Consider the following 20041-nt stretch of genomic DNA (forward strand, 5'->3'; position numbering starts at 1 on the left):
GTGTGTGTGTGTGTGTGTGTGTGCGCGTGATGTAGTCTGTGTGTGAGAGAGAGAGTGTGTGTGTGTGTGTGTGTGTGTGATTTAGAGTGTGTGTGTGAGAGAGAGAGAGAGAGTGTATGTGTGTGTGTGTGTGTGTGCGTGATGTAGTCTGTGTGAGAGAGAGAGTGTGTGTGTGTGATTTAGAGTGTGTGTGAGAGAGAGAGAGAGTGTGTGTGTGTGATTTAGAGTGTGTGTGAGAGAGAGAGAGAGTGTGTGTGTGTGCGTGTGATGTAGTCTGTGTGTGAGAGAGAGTGTGTGTGTGTGTGTGATGTAGTCTGTGTGTGAGAGAGAGAGAGTGTGTGTGTGTGTGTGTGTGTGTGCGCGTGATGTAGTCTGTGTGAGAGAGAGAGAGTGTGTGTGTGTGTGTGTGTGTGTGATGTAGTCTGTGTGTGAGTGTGGTTAAGGGAAATAAGCACATTTAATGGTATAGTGATTTTAATCATCAGCGCTGATTGTGATGAGCCTCTGGCCATTCAGAATTACGCTGGTGAGTTTTCCATTTCATAAGCAGCTACTCATTGGATAATTTTACACAGCGTGCGCACACACACACACACCTACAGGCATGCACACTGACACACGCACACACACACACACACACACACACACACACACACAGGCATGCACATTGACACACACACACATACAGGCATGCACACTGACGCATACACACACACATACAGGCATACACACTGACACATGCACACGACACACGCACAGCACACACACACACATACAGGCATGCACACTGACACATGCACACGCACACACACACAGGCATGCACACTGAACACAACACAACAGCATGCACACGACACACACACACACAGGCATACTGACACACTGACACACACACACACACAGCACCACACACACACACACACATGCACATGCACAACACACAGCAGCATGCCTAACACACACACACACACACACACATACAGGCATGCACACTGGCACACACAACCATGCGCACATACACACACACACACACACACACACACACACAGGCACGCACACTGACACACACACACACACACACACACACACACACACACACATATGAAGGTTGTTCGTTTTTTCCATTGGCCTTTAGTAATGCAGATACTGGGTTAATTGACAGTCGGTGCAGCGATGGGGGAAGTGGCTTTTCTGCCTTTGTTTCAGTGCAGCGTGTGGTGTCTTAATGGTACAGTTGGGCTGTGTGTCTGTGGACACTCTGCTCAGTGTGTCCCAACCCCAACCCCAACCCAAACCCCAACCCCAACCTTGACAAGGTCAGGCTGGACAGAGTGAGGGAGGTGGAGGGGTCATGACCGCGTTCCTCTGTCTCACCTCTGGCTCTTTGACTCTGTCGGACGCTTCAGACGCTTCAGGAGCGCTAGGCGTGTTTCTGGGGTGGTTAGCGTGGGGCCTGGGGCTCCTGCTAACCACATGCTCAGGTAATGAGAGAGCAGGCATGGGGGGGAAAAGTGCTGCTTTCACCAGCGCACTCATCATTTCAGAGAAAACAGAAACAACAGAACCTGCCCCTCCTGCCCCCGGGTCCTGTTCCTCAGACGGCAAAATGGCAGACCGCACGCGAGCATTATGAACAATCAATATTTTCTACAGGGAACCATTTGCAATGTGCATGACTGAGCTCCTGTGGCTAGCCTGTGTGTGTGTGTGTGTGCGGTATGTGGTGCGTGTGTGTGTGTGTGTGCGCGTGTGTATGTATGTGTGAGGCTGTGTGTGTGTGCAGTATGTGGTGTGTGTGTATGAGGCTGTGTTGGGTATGTGATGTGTGTATGTGTGTGTGTGTGTGAGGCTGTGTGTGTGCGGTATGTGTTGTGTGTGTGTGTGAGGCTGTGTGTGCGGTTGTGTTGTGTGGTGTGTGTGTGTGGGTGTGTGGCGGTATGTGTTGTGTGTGTGTGTGTGTGTGTGTGTGAGGCGTGTGTGCGTGTGTGTGTGTGTTGTGTTGTGTGTGTGGTGTGTGTGGTGTGTGTGGTGTGTGGCTGTGTGTGTGGTGTGAGCTGTGGTGCGGTTGTGTGTGTGTGTGTGTGTGTATGTGTGTGTGAGGCTGTGTGTGCGGTATGTGGTGTGTGTGTGTGAGGCTGTGTGTTTGTGGTGTGTGTGTGAGGCTGTGTGTGCGGTATGTGTGTGTGTGTGTGTGTGAGGCTGTGTGTGCGGTATGTGTGTGTGTGTGGTGGTTGTGTGTGAGGTGTGTGTAGGTGTGTGGGTGTGGTGTGTGTGGCTGTGTGTGCGGTATGTGTGTGTGTGAGGCTGTGTGTGCGGTATGTGTGTGTGTGTGTGTGTGTGGTGTGTGGTGTGTGTGTGTGTGTGTGTGAGGCTGTGTGTGCGGTATGTGTTGTGTGTGTGTGTGAGGCTGTGTGTGCGGTATGTGGTGTGTGTGTGTGTGTGAGGCTGTGTGTGCGGTATGTGTTGTGTGTGTGTGTGAGGCTGTGTGTGCGGTATGTGTTGTGTGTGTGTGAGGCTGTGTGTGCGGTATGTGTTGTGTGTGTGTGGGTGTGTGTGCGGTATGTGTTGTGTGTGTGTGAGGCTGTGTGTGCGGTATGTGTTGTGTGTGTGTGTGTGTGTGTGTGTGTGTGTGTGTAGTGTTGTGTCTGTGTGTGCGGGAGGTTTGTGTTGTGTGTGTGTGTGTTGTGTGTGCGATGTGGTGGGCTTGTTGTGTTGTGGTGATGTCGTATGTGGTGTTTGTGCTTTTTCTGTGATATTCATCGTGTCTTGGCTTTTATGACGCCGCTAAAACACAGATGGCTGTCACTAATTAAATGAACATCGTTTGGTTTTTTACATTTTTTTGCTTAACAGAAATTTTGGAAATGGCTTCTAGGACAAAGCTAACTGGTGCCACTGAGTAATTACCATCTGCACAGGTGTGCGTTTTATTTGAGGAATAAAAAGCTTTTCAAGGCTTTTCAGTGGTTAAACTCTATCGCTGGTTTGATGTGCATGCATGCGCACGCACACACACTCACACTAACACACACACACACACACACACACATTCACACTCACACACACCCTTTTTGCCTCTGGAACAGCCTGGATTCTCCACATCCTGGATGCAACAAGGTTCTGGAAACATTCCTTAGGGATTGAGGTCCATGCTGACTCATGACATCATACATTTCCCGAACATTTCTGGCCGCACATTCATGCTGCAAACCTCCCTTTCCACCTCAACCCAGAGGTTCTCTGTACGGTTCAGATCTGGGGGCTGTGCAGGCCACTGGAGTGAACTGAGTCACTCATGTTCATGGAACCAGCTTGAGATGATGCATGGTTTGTGATGTGGCGGATTACCCTGCTGGAGGCATCCATTTCCAAAATGGTGGACTGTGGCCATAAAGGGATGTACATGGTCAGAAGAAACGCTTAGGCATGCTGTGGCTTTCAAACGATGCTCAGTGGGTACTAAGGGGCCTAATGTGTGCCAAGAAAACATTACCCACACCATTACACCACCACCAGCAGCCTGCACCATTAACAGGAGGCAGGATGGATCCGTGGATTTGAGCTGTTTGTGCCAAAATCTGACCCTACCATCTGCATGTCACAGCAGAAACTGAGATTCATCAGACCAGGCGGTGTTTTTTTTCCCTGTTCTCTGCCTCGTTCTCCTCTGTGGCCTCTCAGTAACGAGGCGTTTTTGGCCACAGAACTGCTGCTCCCTGGAGTCTCTGTTCATCACACCATTCTCTAAACTTTCTGTTCATCACACATTTCTAACTTGTCATCACATTCTCTACTTCTTTTCACACACATTTCTGTCAATGTACAGACCAGTCACAGAGTCGTGTTTCTGATCAGAACAACATTCTGTACAACTGTCAAACTATCACAGGTCAATTTATCAACGATACAAAATACCACACGTCCAACACACAACAGTCAAAATACTCACACAGTCCAATCATACAACAGTCAAAATACTCACACAGTCCAATCATCAACAGTCAAACAAGTCATCACACAGTCACAAATACCACACAGTCCAATCACACACTCCCCATCATCAACAGCAAATCCACCGTCCAATCATACAACAGTCAAATCCCACACAGTCCAATTATACAACAGTCAAAATACTCACACAGTCCAATTATACAACAGTCAAAATACCCACACAGTCCAATCACACAACAGTCAAAATACTCACACAGTCCAATCATGCAACAGGCAAAATTCTCACACAGTCCAATCATACAACAGTCAAAATACCCACACAGTCCAATCACACAACAGTCAAAATACTCACACAGTCCAATCATACAACAGTCAAAATACCCACACAGTCCAATCACACAACAGTCAAAATACTCACACAGTCCAATCACACAACAGTCAAAATACTCACACAGTCCAATCACACAACAGTCAAAATACTCACACAGTCCAATCACACAGCAGTCAGAGTTGCTTGGTTCAGCCTTATTGGCCGTTCTAATGCTTGACCGCTGAACCTCTTCCCCACGTCTGCAGGCTTCATGTGTTCAGCTGCAGCTGCTGGATTATTTGCTGTTTGGAGGAGCGCACTGTTTGCCTTAACGAGGTGTTCCTAATAAAGAGGCCACTGGGTGCATGTCACCTGTGGGTGGGGTGGGGGGGGGCATCAGCTGACTCGCCCACATGTATTAACAGTAGCAGTTTGGAGAGAGCGCAGGAGAAAGGGAATGGAACACTCCTGCTGTTCCCCCCCCCCTCTCATTGGTCCGTTTACTCGCTGGCTCTTCAGGACGGACCCCTGTAGCATTAATTGGCCGAATGTCCATTTGCGTATTTAAGCCAATTTGCTCAATATATCCTGATGGGAAAAGTTCTTCCTGTTGGAATCGTGGTGCCTTTTGTGAATGTTAAATGAGAGATTACTGATTTAATTGGATGTGGCTAATGCACATGCCCTGCTGGTTTAAGGGGGTGTGGGGGGGTAATCGCTCCTGGGCCGGGGGGCTGAGCAGCTGCCTCACAGCTTGGTTTAGAGGTGCAAACAGCAGCTCGTTATGCAGAGGATGAGGCCTCACCTGTGGTTCACGGGGGGCAGATTAAATCTGTCCATTATGGGGCTGATTTCTCCTGTTGGGTACTGTCCTGCCGGCTGGGAGAGAGGGTATAGGGATAGGATAGCACTGTGGGTATAGGGATAGGACAGCACTGTGGGTATAGGGTTAGGATAGCACTGTGGGTATAGGGATAGGATAGCACTGTGGGTATAGGGATAGGATAGCACTGTGGGTATAGGGATAGGATAGCACTGTGGGTATAGGGATAGGACAGCACTGTGGGTATAGGGATAGGACAGCACTGTGGGTATAGGGATAGGATAGCACTGTGGGTATAGGGATAGGACAGCACTGTGGGTATAGGGATAGGATAGCACTGTGGGTATAGGGATAGGATAGCACTGTGGGTATAGGGATAGGATAGCACTGTGGGTATAGGGATAGGACAGCACTGTGGGTATAGGAATAGGATAGCACTGTGGGTATAGGGATGATCTCTTGGTGCTGATCTCTTGATGCTGCTCTCTTGGTGCTGCCCTCTTGGCGTTGCTGTCTTGGCACTGCTCTCTTGCTCGCTGGGCGTTGATCTCTTGGCGCTGATCTCTTGGCCCTGCTCTCTTGGCGCTGATCTCTTGGCCCTGCTCTCTTGGCCCTGCTCTCTTGGCGCTGCTCTCATGGCGCTGATCTCTTGGCGGTCTGTATGCAGGCTGCATGCGTGGCTGAGCCCGCGGCTGATTGCCCTCGCTCCGCGCAGCTGCAGCTCCGAGGCCTTGCCGCCAAACGCACTCTCAGACGCGTGTGACTGAGCCAGTGCCAGGGCCGCCCCAAGGCCTGCAGCAGTGAAGGCCGCACAAAGGAGCCAGTTTCTGCTCAGCACTGATTCATCACTCAGGAGAAGCCCAGTCAGCAGATACCAGGCAGCCACACTGCCCAGTTACTGGGGGAGGAGGTGGGGGGGGCGGGTTATTCACCACCAAAGGCATTTGATGATGTCAGTGCATACATCAGCACTGGTTTGTAGTGGTGCGTCGCTAGGCTACGCAGTCCTGATCAGAGGTGTGTAGTATGCCTCTAGTGATTGTTCAAGGTCTCTTGATTCGCTTCAAAGAGCAGCATGCCTGGCTTTGAGCTTCAGAGAAAAGACATAAAGCCAAACGCAGTATATATATATGTGTGTGTGTGTGCGTGCGTGGACGCAATGTATGAAACTTGGAAAATGTGATCAGCATTGTATTATTTGATAGATAAATGTCACAGATGTGCCCTTCTGTGGCAGTGTTAGAGGCCACCTTGACCTCTAACGCCTGAATTGTAGTGTGGCTTGTGGTGTGCCGTTTTCTTCCAGTCCACTCTAAGACTGTACGGCCTCAGGGGCTGAATGCTTTCATTTAGGGGCCTTACATTCCTAACGGTTCCTCTGCTCCAGTGTATTGGCTCATGAGGTGACTGGGCTCCCATAATTCCCTGTGTGGAAGTGCAAAGGGTCTGCTCAATGTAAGGCTGATGCTGGGCCCCATCCCAGTAAGATATGGCCTTCCTGTGTGGAAGTGCTACAGAAGGTGACTGGGCTCCCATAATTCCCTGTGTGGAAGTCGCTACAGGAGGTGACTGGGCTCCCTATCCTGTGGGAAGCGCGGAGGTGACTGGCCCATACCTGTGTGGAAGTGCTACAGGAGGTGACTGGGCTCCCATAATTCCCTGTGTGGAAGCGCTACAGGAGGTGACTGGGCTCCCATAATTCCCTGTGTGGAAGTGCTACAGGAGGTGACTGGGCTCCCTGCCTGATCCCGGTCCCAGGTTGTGTAAAATGGTAAAAAATAATGACACGTTGTTATTGGTCGTCAGGGGATACATGTGGGTTGTGCACGTCTTCTCTGGTTCCAAACATATTGCGCAAATAGGTTGTGTTTGTTATGTCTGTTGCATGGAATGAATGTTGCGTTTTAGCTGAGTGGCAGGAGCTTATCATTGACATTGAAGCAGTGAAATAGCATTTAGTCATTCCAACGTGGGGTACAAAGAAAAATGGTTAAAAGTTTAGTTTCCCCACCACCAACCAAAATAAGATCTATGGACATAAAATTCAGTAGTCTTTGTCACTTCACACACATCATTGAATGGTAAAATCCTTAATAATGTTTCTTATTGCATAAATCCAAAAAGGACTGCCATATGATTGTCAGACTGGAGGCAGACGCTTTCTTCCTGTCTGTCAGGGAAAGGATCTTGTGCTTAAACTCCTCTGTGAAACAGTTTGCCTTAAAGGTGCTGCCAGCCAATCGGAAACCATCTGAAAGTCCTCGTTCCCCTGAACCCCCCTGAAAATGAGGCCAGGGGTTTCCCTCCTGGGAAGCCAGGCACGCAGGAATGCTGGGATAGTTATTTTAAACGCTCTGTTTCCGGAGGAATTGCAGAAATACTTGCTTGGGTCCTTGAGGAGTGGTTTCTCCAGTTTTTTCCACATCATCTATTTGTATAAACACTAATTTTTGTATTTGCACGGTGGTGTTTAAAAACTGTTAATGTACCTCTGGCTGTTTTATTCTTCAGTCTGAGAAATTGGCTGATTCCATTTGTTAATAATAACAATGAAAGCATATTGTGACCTCAAATTCATCCAAAGAAAGTTCTGTGGGGTGAGAGAAAAAAAGATTTTTTGAAAGACGTTTTTAAACTGATCACTGGCAGGATGGAAACTCCTAGCATGGCGCAGGTAGTACTCAAGGTAACATCCTTTTGTAGTTCTGTTACTGGGGAAACGATAACATCAGAAGTCTTTGTAGCTTTGTTTCTGGGGAAACAGTACTACTTCAGAAATCTTCATAATTTGGTTAATGGGGAAAGAGTACTACATCGGAAATGTTTGTAGTACAGTTACTGTAGATATGAATGCTTCAGAAATTATGCATATCTTATGGATGCCGATGTAGTTTTACTGACACAAGTTGTTTTCTCAGTTTTCTGTTGTCCGTTGTTGTGCTGGTGACTTAACAGCCGACGAGTAATTGGTCATATTTTACTATCTGAACTTAAATCACAGGGTCCTGCGTTTCCTGGTGTCCTTTGATCTGTATTGTTTATATTATTGTCTGTCGCTCAGTTTTTCTTGTCTGAATAATAAATATGACTATTTCAAAACCACTCAAGGTGAGCACTTCTTGCCTGATAGACCACTAGATGTTCCTGCGTGACAAACGCATAGGGTTTCTCTCAAACCAATATGACATCTTTAATATTATGAGGCTTTGTTAAGATGTCCATTATGAACGCTATTAGCAGTAGCAGCATATTTCAAGGCTGACAGAACTGAGTCTTTGCAATTTGTACTTTCAAGTGTTTGTGCATTACCAGTTCCACTTCTAAGACTGAAGGATTTTAATGAAACTCCTCATCAGAATCAGACTTTGGGGTATTTTTTCACCCCCTCTCTCTCTCTGTCGTTATCATTGTTTATTTTTTCTCTTTCCTCACCACTGGTTGCTAAGCACTATAATGCAGCCTTCATGGAAAAAAGCCCATTTGTTTGTCTCATTCCTGTGCCACGCTCTCCTTCTACAGCAATAACCACCCCCCTGCCCCCACCCCTGCCTCTGTCTCCCCCCCTGCACCTCCTTCCCCCTGCCCCCACCCCTGCCTCTGTCTCCCCCCTGCACCTCCTGCCCCCTGCCTCTGCCCCCTCTGACCTGCCCCTTGCCGCCCCCCCCCCCCACTCCCCCGGGCTGATTTACTGCTGTGGGTTTGTTTTTCTCAGTGGCTCTGTTTGCTGCAGCTGGGCAGGTTTCTGCTTCACAGATATAACGTGTGAAAGCCCAGGAGATGTGCTGCCCTCTCCCCTCGCTGTGCATGCTCGTCTGTGACTCCACTCTCCTCTCTGTGCATGCTCGTCTGTGACTCCCTCTGCATGCTCTCTGTGACTCCTCTCCCGCTGCATGCTCATCTGTGACTCTTCCGCTGTGCTCCACTGCTCCTCTCCTCTCTGTGCATGCTCATCTGTGACTCCGCTCTCCTCTCTGTGCATGCTCTTCTGTGACTCCGCTCTCCTCTCTGTGCATGCTCGTCTGTGACTCCACTCCCCTCTCTGTGCATGCTCGTCTGTGACTCCACTCCCCTCTCTGTGCATGCTCGTCTGTGACTCCACTCCCCTCTCTGTGCATGCTGGTCTGTGACTCCACTTCCCTCTCTGTGCATGCTGGTCTGTGACTCCCTCCTCTCATCTCTTGTGCATCCCGCATTGTCTGTGACTCCACTCCCCTCTATGTGCATGCTCGTCTGTGACTCCACTCCCCTCTCTGTGCATGCTGGTCTGTGACTCCACTCTCCTCTCTGTGCATGCTGGTCTGTGACTCCACTCCCCTCTCTCTCTGTGATGCTTTGAAGTGAATCTCAATAAGGAGTCGCACAGCAGAAAGGGAACAGATAGAGTTTAAAAAGGCAAGCGCAAGGATTCAGACTCAGTTTCATCAGATTAGTCTGATACAAAGATTAAAGGAGCCAAAACTTCAGTTAATTTTTTTGCCTTTCATCCCGTTGCTGTTCTATTAAGAAGATATTGGACATCATTGTGATCAAACGCACAACAAATGCTCATGCACAACTGCTGCCTAACAAACCTGTATGAGGGTTTTTTGTTTACTTGGGTGGATCTGTGGGCAAAGTTTTGCTAGCAGTGAATTATTCCCTGCTGTGAATTAGTTGTGTATGAAAAGAAAAGCCCTGAAATGTCCTCAGTGCTCTGACAGTGTTGTACAAGAAATCAGTGAAGATGGTGTATTTGCAGTGGAGATGGGGTGTTTGCAGTGGAGATGGTGTATTTGCAGTGGAGATGGTGTATGGTGTTTTGCAGTGGAGATGGTGTGTTTGCAGTGGAGATGGTGTGTTATTGCAGTGGAGATGGTGTGTTTGCAGAATTCAGGCTGTTTTGCAGTGGAGTTTGGTCTTTGTGTCATTGCAGTGATGTGTATTCTGTCAGGGAGAGTTGTTTGCAGTGGAGATGGTGTATGGTGTATTTGCAGTGGAGATGGTGTATGGTGTGTTTGCAGTGGAGATGGTGTATTTGCAGTGGAGATGGTGTATGGTGTATTTGCAGTGGAGATGGTGTGTTTGCAGTGGAGATGGTGTGTTTGCAGTGGAGATGGTGTATTTGCAGTGGAGGTGGTGTATGGTGTGTTTGCAGTGGAGATGGTGTGTTTGCAGTGGAGATGGTGTATTTGCAGTGGAGATGGTGTATGGTGTGTTTGCAGTGGAGATGGTGTATTTGCAGTGGAGATGGTGTGTTTGCAGTGGAGATGGTGTGTTTGCAGTGGAGATGGGGTGTTTGCAGATCAGTTGCGAGCAGGCCGGGTCCTGTTTATAAAGCAGCCCTAGGAGTCTTTCCCTCAGTCCTTTGTCCCGGCCGATGCAGTGCATGTTGTGTTCTGTTCAGGAGGCTTGTTTGTGGACCATGCTGTGGGGCTGATCAGAGGTTATAGTATGGATAGTGACCAACGGGGTGTGTGTGTGTGTGTGTGTGGCGATGGGAAAGGGTCGTTTTATTTTTCCTTGCGTGGTCTGAAAGGTGTGTCTCCCCCTAGATCAAGCCAGGGAAGGCAGAGCAGGAGATGCAGCAGCTGCTGCTGAAGAGCCTGCAGTACCTGGAGCGCTACGTTTACCTCATCCTCTTCAACACCTACCTGCACCTGGAGAAGAAGGACGCCTGGCAACGGCCCTTCAGCGCCTGGATGTACCAGGTTAGACCCGGCATCCCTAACCCCCACACACACCCTAACCCTAACCCTAACCCCCACACACACCCTAACCCTAACCCTAACCCCCACACACACCCTAACCCTAACCCTAATCCCCACACGCACCCTAACCCTAACCCCCACATGCACCCTAACCCTAACCCTAACCCCACACGCACCCTAACCCTAACCCCCACAGCACCCTAACCCTAACCCACACACCCCTAACCTCACATGCACCCTAACCCTAACCCCCACACACCTAACCCTAACCCTCACATCCCCAACCTACACACACCCTAACCCTAACCAACCCCACACACCCTTAACCCTAACCCCCACACACACCCTAACCCTAACCAACCCCACACACCCTAACCTAACCCCCACATGCACACCTAACCTAACCCCACACACCAACCTAACCCTAACCCCCACACACACCCTAACCCTAATCCCCACACCCTAACCCTAACCCCACAATCCTAACTCCCACCTAACCCCCCACACGCACCCTAACCCTAACCCTAACCTACCCACACACACCCTAATCTAACCCTAACCCCCACACGCACCTAACTAACCCTAACCCCCCTACACACCCAAACCCCTAACCCCACACACACCCCCTATAACCCCCACACACACCCTAACCCTAACCCCTCCTCACCACCACCCACACACACACCCTAACCCTACCAACCCCCACATGCACCTACCCTAACCTCACACACCTAACCTACCCCCACACCTAACCGTAAACCATACCCATCCATATGCCCTGCCCATCACACCTTGTCTCCCCCGCTATGCTGCCAGGGAGTCTACCTCATGCCGATCGTACATACGTACGTAGTAGAAATGAATGGAAACGACTCCATTCCATCGTTTGCATTAAAGGGCCATTACGCGAGTAGAAGTTGGTACAGTATGAAAGACATAAAGTAGTTGATTTTATAAAAATGCACTGTGGCATTGTAAGGGATTTGTAGATTTGAAGTAATTTCTGGAATTTAAGTTAAAGATCGTCAATTTGTCTCGTGCACAAGGCCCGTAAGGCCAAAGCAGTATTCCTCTCCAGGTTTCAGGAAGTGGCCTGCAGTGATCTGCTTTCAGAAGTGGAGAGGTGGCGAACGCTCTTAAACGGCGGCCATTTTGTGTGTTTGTGTGCTGTGAACCGTAACCAGAGCTTCTTTCGTCCTCCCCCCAGGAATTTACGAGCTTATTCTCGCTCCATTGTATCGTGGCCCTTTGCACGTTGAACTTCATAATGATGGCAAGCTTTGCTTTTGTTGCTACATTCACCGTTTGGCCAGGTTTGACCAGCTGTGTTCCTACAGTGAACCGCCAAATTTATGTGCATTCCAAACGAAGGACTGTCTACCTCTGCAGCCTCTGCCTGGGTAGTCGGTCAACACACAGCAGTTGTACGCTGTTGTACACAGTTTCTGTGTGTGGTAAGAATGCTAAATAATCCATTGAGGGTTCATGTTTCAATATACTGCTTTGCAAATATTTTACATTACATTTCTCAATTCATTGGTGATTAAAATGGCATTCAAATACAATTTTTTTAAAATGTATAACCGATTCCTTGCCCAAATATGGCAAACTAATCTCAGTAAGGCACACATCTGTGTCACACCATATATGGTACATTAGTTTCATACGTGGAGTTCTGTTGTGGAATTTGTCATGTTTGTTTCGCCACTGACTGTTAGTGTGAAATTCCAGGGAAAACATCCATTAATAATGGCTGAACAAACATGCAGCCTGATAGCAGTAGCCAAGGCAGGAAGCCGTAGGGAGACTGTCTGTGTCTGTAGAGACCACGCGCTTGTACAGAGACACCAGGCGCTTGTACAGTACGTGTGCTGGTCTGTAGAGACACCAGACTTTTGTACGTGCTCTGGTCTGTAGAGACACTAGAATGCCCCAGGCTCACCCTAACATATGTCAGTCCCAGAATGCCCTAGGCTCTCCCTGACGCGTGTGTCTGACCTGTGATCCTGACCTGACAGCACCTGTGTGGTGCCACACCTTCTCCAGAGCCGAGACTCGCTGTGCGGCTGTGAGTAGGCCCTGTCTGGAGTAAAGACATCCCTGCACAAGGCCACCATACAGGAAGGGGCGTGTGTGTGTTTGTGTGCGTGTGCGTGTGTGTTTGCGTGTGCGCGTGCGTATGCGTGTGTGTGTGTGTGTGTGTTTGCGTGTGTGTGGGGGCTTTTTTCAGCTTTATTGGACAGAACAGTGTAGAGAGAAGGGAAGAACAGGGGAAGAGAGAGGGGGAGATGTGCGACAAAGGTTGCACGGTTGGGATTCGAACCGCCGACGTCGCTGCTCGTAATGAGCATGGGGCAGTGCTCTACGGACTACACCACGAGACACCCATGTGTGCATGAGATCCACATGAACCCAACATGCCAGCTCTGTCTGGAAGCGTACCTGGAATAGAATAATTTCTATGGTGATCATCGTAGTACAGCCATGAGCAGTCATTTTAACTCCAGCATTTTCCCTGCTACTTGGATTGAAGGATTGCACTACACATCAGAATAAAGTGCATATGCCATTAGAGTTATTGGCTTATGAGGCTGAGAGTGGGGTGGGCGGGTGGGGGCAGGAAGCTAGCGCTCTCTCTTCCTGCTCTGCAGCTGTAGGAGCGTGCAGCTGGGCTCCAGGAAGCACCATTAGCGGAGCAGAAGCAGGCGATTAGACAGAGAGAGACCGGGCTCAAGAGTCAGTATAGTGCAGCCATTATGTCTGATTGGCACATGCACACACACACACACACACTCACACACATGCACACGGATACACACATGCACACATTTTAATTCTTTATTTAGGTCCACATTTATAAAATACATCATAAGGGCCCAAATATATTTCTTTTGCTGTCTGATCTCCTTCACTTGAGTAGCAGAAAGCATACCAGTAGGGATAAAGCAAACAAAATTCAGGTTAGACATTTGCATCTCAAGTGCACCGGCAGGAGCTTATGGGTACAGGAAACATTTCTCCTCCAAATTACTTCTATTTCACAGGATACATCAGCACATTTATTTTTAAACACATACATCATAAGGGCCCAAATATATTTCATTTGCTGTCTGATGTCCTTCACTTGAGTAGCAGAAAGCATACCAGTAGGGATAAAGCAAACAAAATGCAGTTTAGACATTTGCATCTCAAGTGCACCGGCAGGAAGCATTATGGGTACAGGAAACATCTTCTCCTCCAAATACACACAGATACACAGACACACATGCACACAGATACACACACACAAATTCACATGGATACACACACATGTAAATGTATTGCATGAAAGTAGTTCCCAGGGTAAATATCCACAGGATGGACAGTGACTCAAATTGCTGCTCAGTTGCTGTATGGTGTAGAGTATTTAATAAACAGGGTCTGGTGAATAAACAGGGTCTGGTGAATAAACAGGGTTTGGTGAATAGCAGGGTCTGATGAATAAGCAGGGTCTGGTGAATAGCAGGGTCTGATGAATAAGCAGGGTCTGGTGAATAGCAGGGTCTGGTTCCATTTGTCCTGCTGGAAATGCAGAAGTGTAGGCATGGCGCAGAGGCTGACCTTATTGGACGTTTAGTCAGGTGAGCGGTGGGCGGATGTGTCCGATGAGGTGGGGGCGTCGGTGCTTTGGGTGGGGCTGTGGCATTTGGGTTTGGGGGCTCGTGGGCGTTTGGGGTGGGGGCTCGGTGGGCGTTTGGGTGGGGGCTCGGTGGGCGTTTGGGGGTGGTGGCGTTGTGGGGCTCGTGGGCGTTTGGGGTGGGGGGGCTCTGGTGGGCGTGTTGGGGTGGGGGGCTCTGGTGGGGGGGGGGCCGTGGCGTTGGGGTGGGGGGCTCGGTGGGCGTTTGGGGTGGGGGCTCGTGGGCGTTTGGGGTGGGGGCTCGTGGCGTTTGGGGTGGGGGCTTGGGGCGTTTGGGGTGGGGGGCTCGGTGGGCGTTTGGGGTGGGATTGGGGTGGGGCTCGGTGGCGTTTGGGGTGGGGGCTCGTGGGGCTTGGGGTGGGGGCTCGTGGCGTTTGGGGTGGGGGGCTCGGTGGGCGTTTGGGGTGGGGGGCTCGGTGGGCGTTTGGGGTGGGGGGCTCGGTGGGCGTTTGGGGTGGGGGCTCGGTGGGCGTTTGGGGTGGGGGGCTCGGTGGGCGTTTGGGGTGGGGGGCTCGGTGGGCGTTTGGGGTGGGGGCTCGGTGGGCGTTTGGGGTGGGGGGCTCTGAACCGAGCGGCGCCTGCCGGGTCCAGCTGTGCGCCCAGGGCTCCTGCGTCTGCGTCTGCAGGGAACCGCAGCGGGGGAACCGATCGAGGACAGAGTAAATGGCCAGGGAATCTCTGGAGCTGTGGTTGGGTAGCCGGTCACTCTGGGGAATAAAGCAGCAGAACCAGGAAGTGTCTGCATGTGAGGCAGGGACTCAGGACTGAAAGGCTGTGATGTGGATGAAAGCCCTTTATCTGCAGCAGCCCACGCTGGGGAGAGCCCAGCCTTGCACACAGAAATAGTTATTTTGTGTTTTTGTGTGAGCGGGACCTCTTTAAGGAATGCTGCTGGGTGGTGGTGGGGGGGTGTGTGGGGTGGGGTGGGGGGGGTGCTGGGGGCGCGGGGGGTGCGGAGGGTTTGCGGGTGCCTGCTGTGGGGTGTACAGAGTGGGCAGAGTAAACTCAGCAAGCTGGGACACTTTTAGAGGCCTTTAGTCTGTTTAGCGAGCCGGCTGCTGCAGGCTGGGAGGGAGCTGCTCATCGCTACGCAGACGCCAGATGGTACCTGCAGGGCTGTAAACCTGTCTGGTGTGGGGGGAGGGCTCTGACTGGTGTGGGGGCTCTGGCTGGTGAGGTGGAGGCTATGGGTGGCGGGGGGGCTCTGGCTGGTGTGTGGAGGGGGGGCTGGGGGGGCTGGGGGCTGAGGCCTGTGGCTTTCTTTACTTTCTCAAGTTCCCTGCTTAGTCCTGTTTAGACATTTAATCCGGACCACAGAACTGAAGTACAGAGACGGCTCCTTCGTGTTTAAGTCGCTGGGTTTGTTCACAGTGGCCTGAAATAACTCGTTTTTTCTCTGGCTGTCTAAAGAAGGGAATTTAATTGGCTGAGGCGTGAGCCTGCCACAGTTTAATTCTCAGTTGTATTATCTGTGTTATGTTTACCTCCACATTTTCATTCAGCTTGGCCTGCTTTAATAGCATGCAAATAATGTTTCATTTTTCAGCTTTTCACAGTCTGTGTGGTTTATACTCTTTTATTTTTTATCAATCTGTATATTTCCCGTGATTTTATTATTTTATATCCAAGACCATCTTTCATCCCTCATTCAAAACAGACTGAATGTAGCTGTATTATTCACACACTCACACACACACACGCACACGCACACACCACACATGCACAGCCAACACACACACGCACACACGCCGCAGCACACACCACGCCACGCAACACACCCCGCACACACGCACACGCACACACACACACACACACACACAAATGTTCATGAATGATCTGAACGTTTCCTCTTCCCCTCTGCTGTCTTATCAGATAGAGATTTCCTCAATCCTCATGTCACTGTTTATCAGTCCATCTTTAATTTCCTCCACTCTTCCTGCTTATTGCTTACAATTTCTTTGCCACTATTTTCATCGCATGTCTCTTACCTCATGACCTGTTGACCTCTGTGGAAAGCATTTCATCCTAATTCTTAGCTTAGCTGTACACACACACACACACACACACACACACACACACAGAAAGTAAAGATCCTGTGGAGTTTGATGAGCCTCTGCCTTCCCAAACTCTGATTGCTGTTCCTGTCCTTTCCCCTGTTACCCTCGGGGCCTCTGAAGGCACTCCCTGCTCCTCCCTGTTCAGTGTGTGGAGGCCTCCCTGCTCCTCCCTGTTCTGCGTGTGGAGGCCTCCCTGCTCCTCCCTGCTCTGCGTGTGGAGGCCTCCCTGCTCCTCCCTGCTCTGCGTGTGGAGGCCTCCCTGCTCCTCCCTGCTCTGCGTGTGGAGGCCTCCCTGCTCCTCCCTGCTCTGCGTGTGGAGGCCTCCCTGCTCCTCCCTGCTCTGCGTGTGGAGGCTCAGGGAGGGCAGATGGAAATGTTTTATTGTTTTTTCTGTTTCTTCACGTTCTCAGTTTCCACCTCTCTCCATATCCCCTTTTAATGCCTTTCATTGCATCTCTACTCCTGCTCTGCTTGGTCTGCCCCCGTCGGTCCTCAGTTTCAATGCGTATACAGATGTGTTTTGCCTTTTTCCTCGATTTATACATTTTTAATGTTTATATGTCACAAACCCTTAATGATAGAGGTGTTCCAGATTTTCACTTTGTTTAATGGGTGTTTTAAAACTTTTTTCATGATGAAAAATCATTTTAAAAATATGTTTTGTGTTTACTACGGTTCCCTTTGTCTAATATTACATTCTGTTGAAGGATCTGAAACCATTCAGTGTGAAAAATATACAATAACAGAGGAAATCAGGAACGGGAAAATACTTTTTAGGGTGCTGTACGTATGCCAGGGGCAAATACAAGACCGCAAACCTTCATCCCTCCAGTGAGGATGATGGTGGTCGGGCTGAAATGGCTGAACACCCAGAGGGAGGAGTCCCTGTAGGTCAGAGTGTGTTTCACCTGAACAGGTACCTGTAGGTTAGAGTGTATTTCACCTGAACAGGTACCTGTAGGTTAGAGTGTATTTCACCTGAACAGGTACCTGTAGGTTAGAGTGTATTTCACCTGAACAGGTACCTGTAGGTTAGAGTGTGTTTCACCTGAACAGGTACCTGTAGGTTAGAGTGTGTTTCACCTGAACAGGTACCTGTAGGTTAGAGTGTATTTCACCTGAACAGGTACCTGTAGGTTAGAGTGTGTTTCACCTGAACAGGTACCTGTAGGTTAGAGTGTATTTCACCTGAGCAGGTACCTGTAGGTTAGAGTGTATTTCACCTGAACAGGTACCTGTAGGTTAGAGTGTGTTTCACCTGAACAGGTACCCTTAGGTTAGAGTGCATTTCACCTGAGCAGGTACCTGTAGGTTAGAGTGTATTTCACCTGAACAGGTACCTGTAGGTTAGAGTGTATTTCACCTGAACAGGTACCTATGCTGTTTGCCATAAATAGTGTAGTTTGGTCATTGGGGCTGCTACCTGGGGATTCTGGAGCTGTTTTTAAACCAGTTTTGGTCAGTGTTTGCTTGTTCTTTTCCCCCAACACATTGCACCTCGGTAACAGTGTTGTTTTGACCCCTGTTTTGCGTGGGAGTCGTAAGGGGTCCCCTGTGTGCTTGTCTCGTCAGAAGTGTAAGAGCTTATTATAGCTGCCAGACTGTCTGAGAATGTGATGTAGTACCACTGGGCTGATGGACTGAGTTCAGTTTAACTGCGATAATGTGTAGCTATGAATGTCTATAGATGATCAGCTAAATGTTTTAAGAATGCTTAGTGTTCGACCCAATGGTTAACTGATTAAAGCCACTGATTGGTCAGAGATCACCTGGTGTCCCAGGTTTAAATCTGTCCTTATTGGAGGAGAGGAGTGGTCCCGGGTTTAAATCAGTCCTGATTGGAGGGGAGGAATGAACCTCAGCAGCATGGCTGGCCTCCAGGGCCAGAGTCGGGTTTGGCTGCAGTAGACCGATGGACAGGGTGCAGATGGTGCTGTTTTGGGAGGTCTGTTCATGAGGACATGTCCCCTGATCTCCCCCCTGTTCTGACCCCCCTGTTCTGCCCCCTGTTCTGCCCCTCAGGTGGCTGCCAGGGCTGGGGTCTATGACATCCTGAACCAGCTGGGCTTCTCCGAGTTCGAAGACCCGAAGGACCGGCCTGTCGCCAGGCTGCGTTGCCGCTGGCAACCACAGCACGTCCGCAGCCTTCCGTTCAGGGGGGACTTCATCTGAGACGGGATCACTGTGAACCGCTGGACCGCCAAGATCTCAGGCCCCTCCCCCGCCGCCTGCGCTCCACACACCCCCACCCTTCTCTCTCTCCCTCCACACACCTCCACCCGTCTCTCTCTCCCTCCACACACCTCCGCCCGTCTCTCTCTCCCTCCACACACCTCCACCCGTCTCTCTCTCCCTCCACACACCTCCACCCGTCTCTCTCTCCCTCCGCACACCCCCACCCTTCTCTCTCCCTCTGCTCCCCATAATATGCTTTCATTAAAAAAAAAAAAAAAAAAAATTCCATTATAGAAATAGTTTTAATTTCAGACTTTTTTAACAGTTATGGTGTGATTTATATGCTCTTCAGTGTTTATGTAGGATGTTTTGCTCTGGCCTAACTGTACTGTACGTATTGCTCATATTTTAAACGTGTGAAGAGAAAGGAGGTCAGGGACACACACACACACACACACACTCTGTCTGCTCACACTGCTGTTGACCTGTCTGGTGCCCGTAGCCCGAGACCGTGTGGCCTGTTACTCATCACCGGTTTGAGACGTCACTGGGCTGCCACAACAGAGAGAGTTAGAATAAGATGTTTGTGTTTAAAGCCTTGAATCTCATTTCAAAGCTGTCTGTACAATGCAGGCCATGATATCTTTTATTACTTCTTATGTTTTTAGTTAATTTCTTCTGTCCATTCGGAAAAAACTGCATGGATACAACAGTGTGAGCACGCCTGCATTGTGTAACTTGGGTAACTCTAATGTTGGGGTACTCTGCCAGCCTGAAAGCAGTCAGTGATCCCTCATGCCATTTCAGTATTATCTAATCTAAATCCCTGTGTACTCCCTTCCTCCCAAACTAAAACCCTGTGTACTCCCTTCCTCCCAAACTAAAACCCTGTGTACTCCCTTCCTCCCAAACTAAAACCCTGTGTACTCCCTGGTGGATCGCTAATCTAGACCATGTGCTTGTAACTTCATAATCTTGCTGTCTTGTCCCTGGCTTGCGTTCATATTGAATTTGCAGAAAACACTGCTGTCACTGCTTGTTTTTATACTGCTAACCTGTTCCAATCATACTCCGTTTGTGCATCTGCTGATAAATGTGATGGTTTGTGTTTACCATTTTTATTCTGTTTAAAGAAATTAAGTTAATAGACAGAATCGTAAATTTATAAATCTGAGGATATGTGAAGAAATCATAACATTAGTGCCAAACGTTAATGCATTCAAAAGAACATGAAAGCTTCTCTGAAATTTAAATTCTGTATGATGCTTTTTTATGATTTTCTTGGTTAATATCATAGATATGTCCTGCATGTTGACAGAAAACAATTCACACTGTAAGTAAAGCTCATCCTGCTCTCATGAA

General features: G+C 49.3%; 1 protein-coding gene across 3 annotated transcripts in view; it reads left to right on the forward strand.

Annotated features, from left to right (window-relative positions):
• pald1a (phosphatase domain containing paladin 1a) overlaps window positions 1–20041 on the forward strand; it is a 69866-nt gene extending 49825 nt beyond the window's left edge. For all 3 annotated transcript variants that reach the window (XM_064314340.1, XM_064314357.1, XM_064314347.1), the window contains exons 19-20: window positions 10616–10771; window positions 18527–20041. In XM_064314340.1, the coding sequence (XP_064170410.1) occupies window positions 10616–10771; window positions 18527–18676 (306 nt within the window). In that variant the 3' untranslated portion in view covers window positions 18677–20041. The remainder of the gene's footprint in view (window positions 1–10615; window positions 10772–18526) is intronic.

The sequence above is a fragment of the Anguilla rostrata genome, chromosome 2 (genome assembly GCF_018555375.3).
Source record: "Anguilla rostrata isolate EN2019 chromosome 2, ASM1855537v3, whole genome shotgun sequence".
NCBI lineage: Eukaryota > Metazoa > Chordata > Actinopteri > Anguilliformes > Anguillidae > Anguilla > Anguilla rostrata.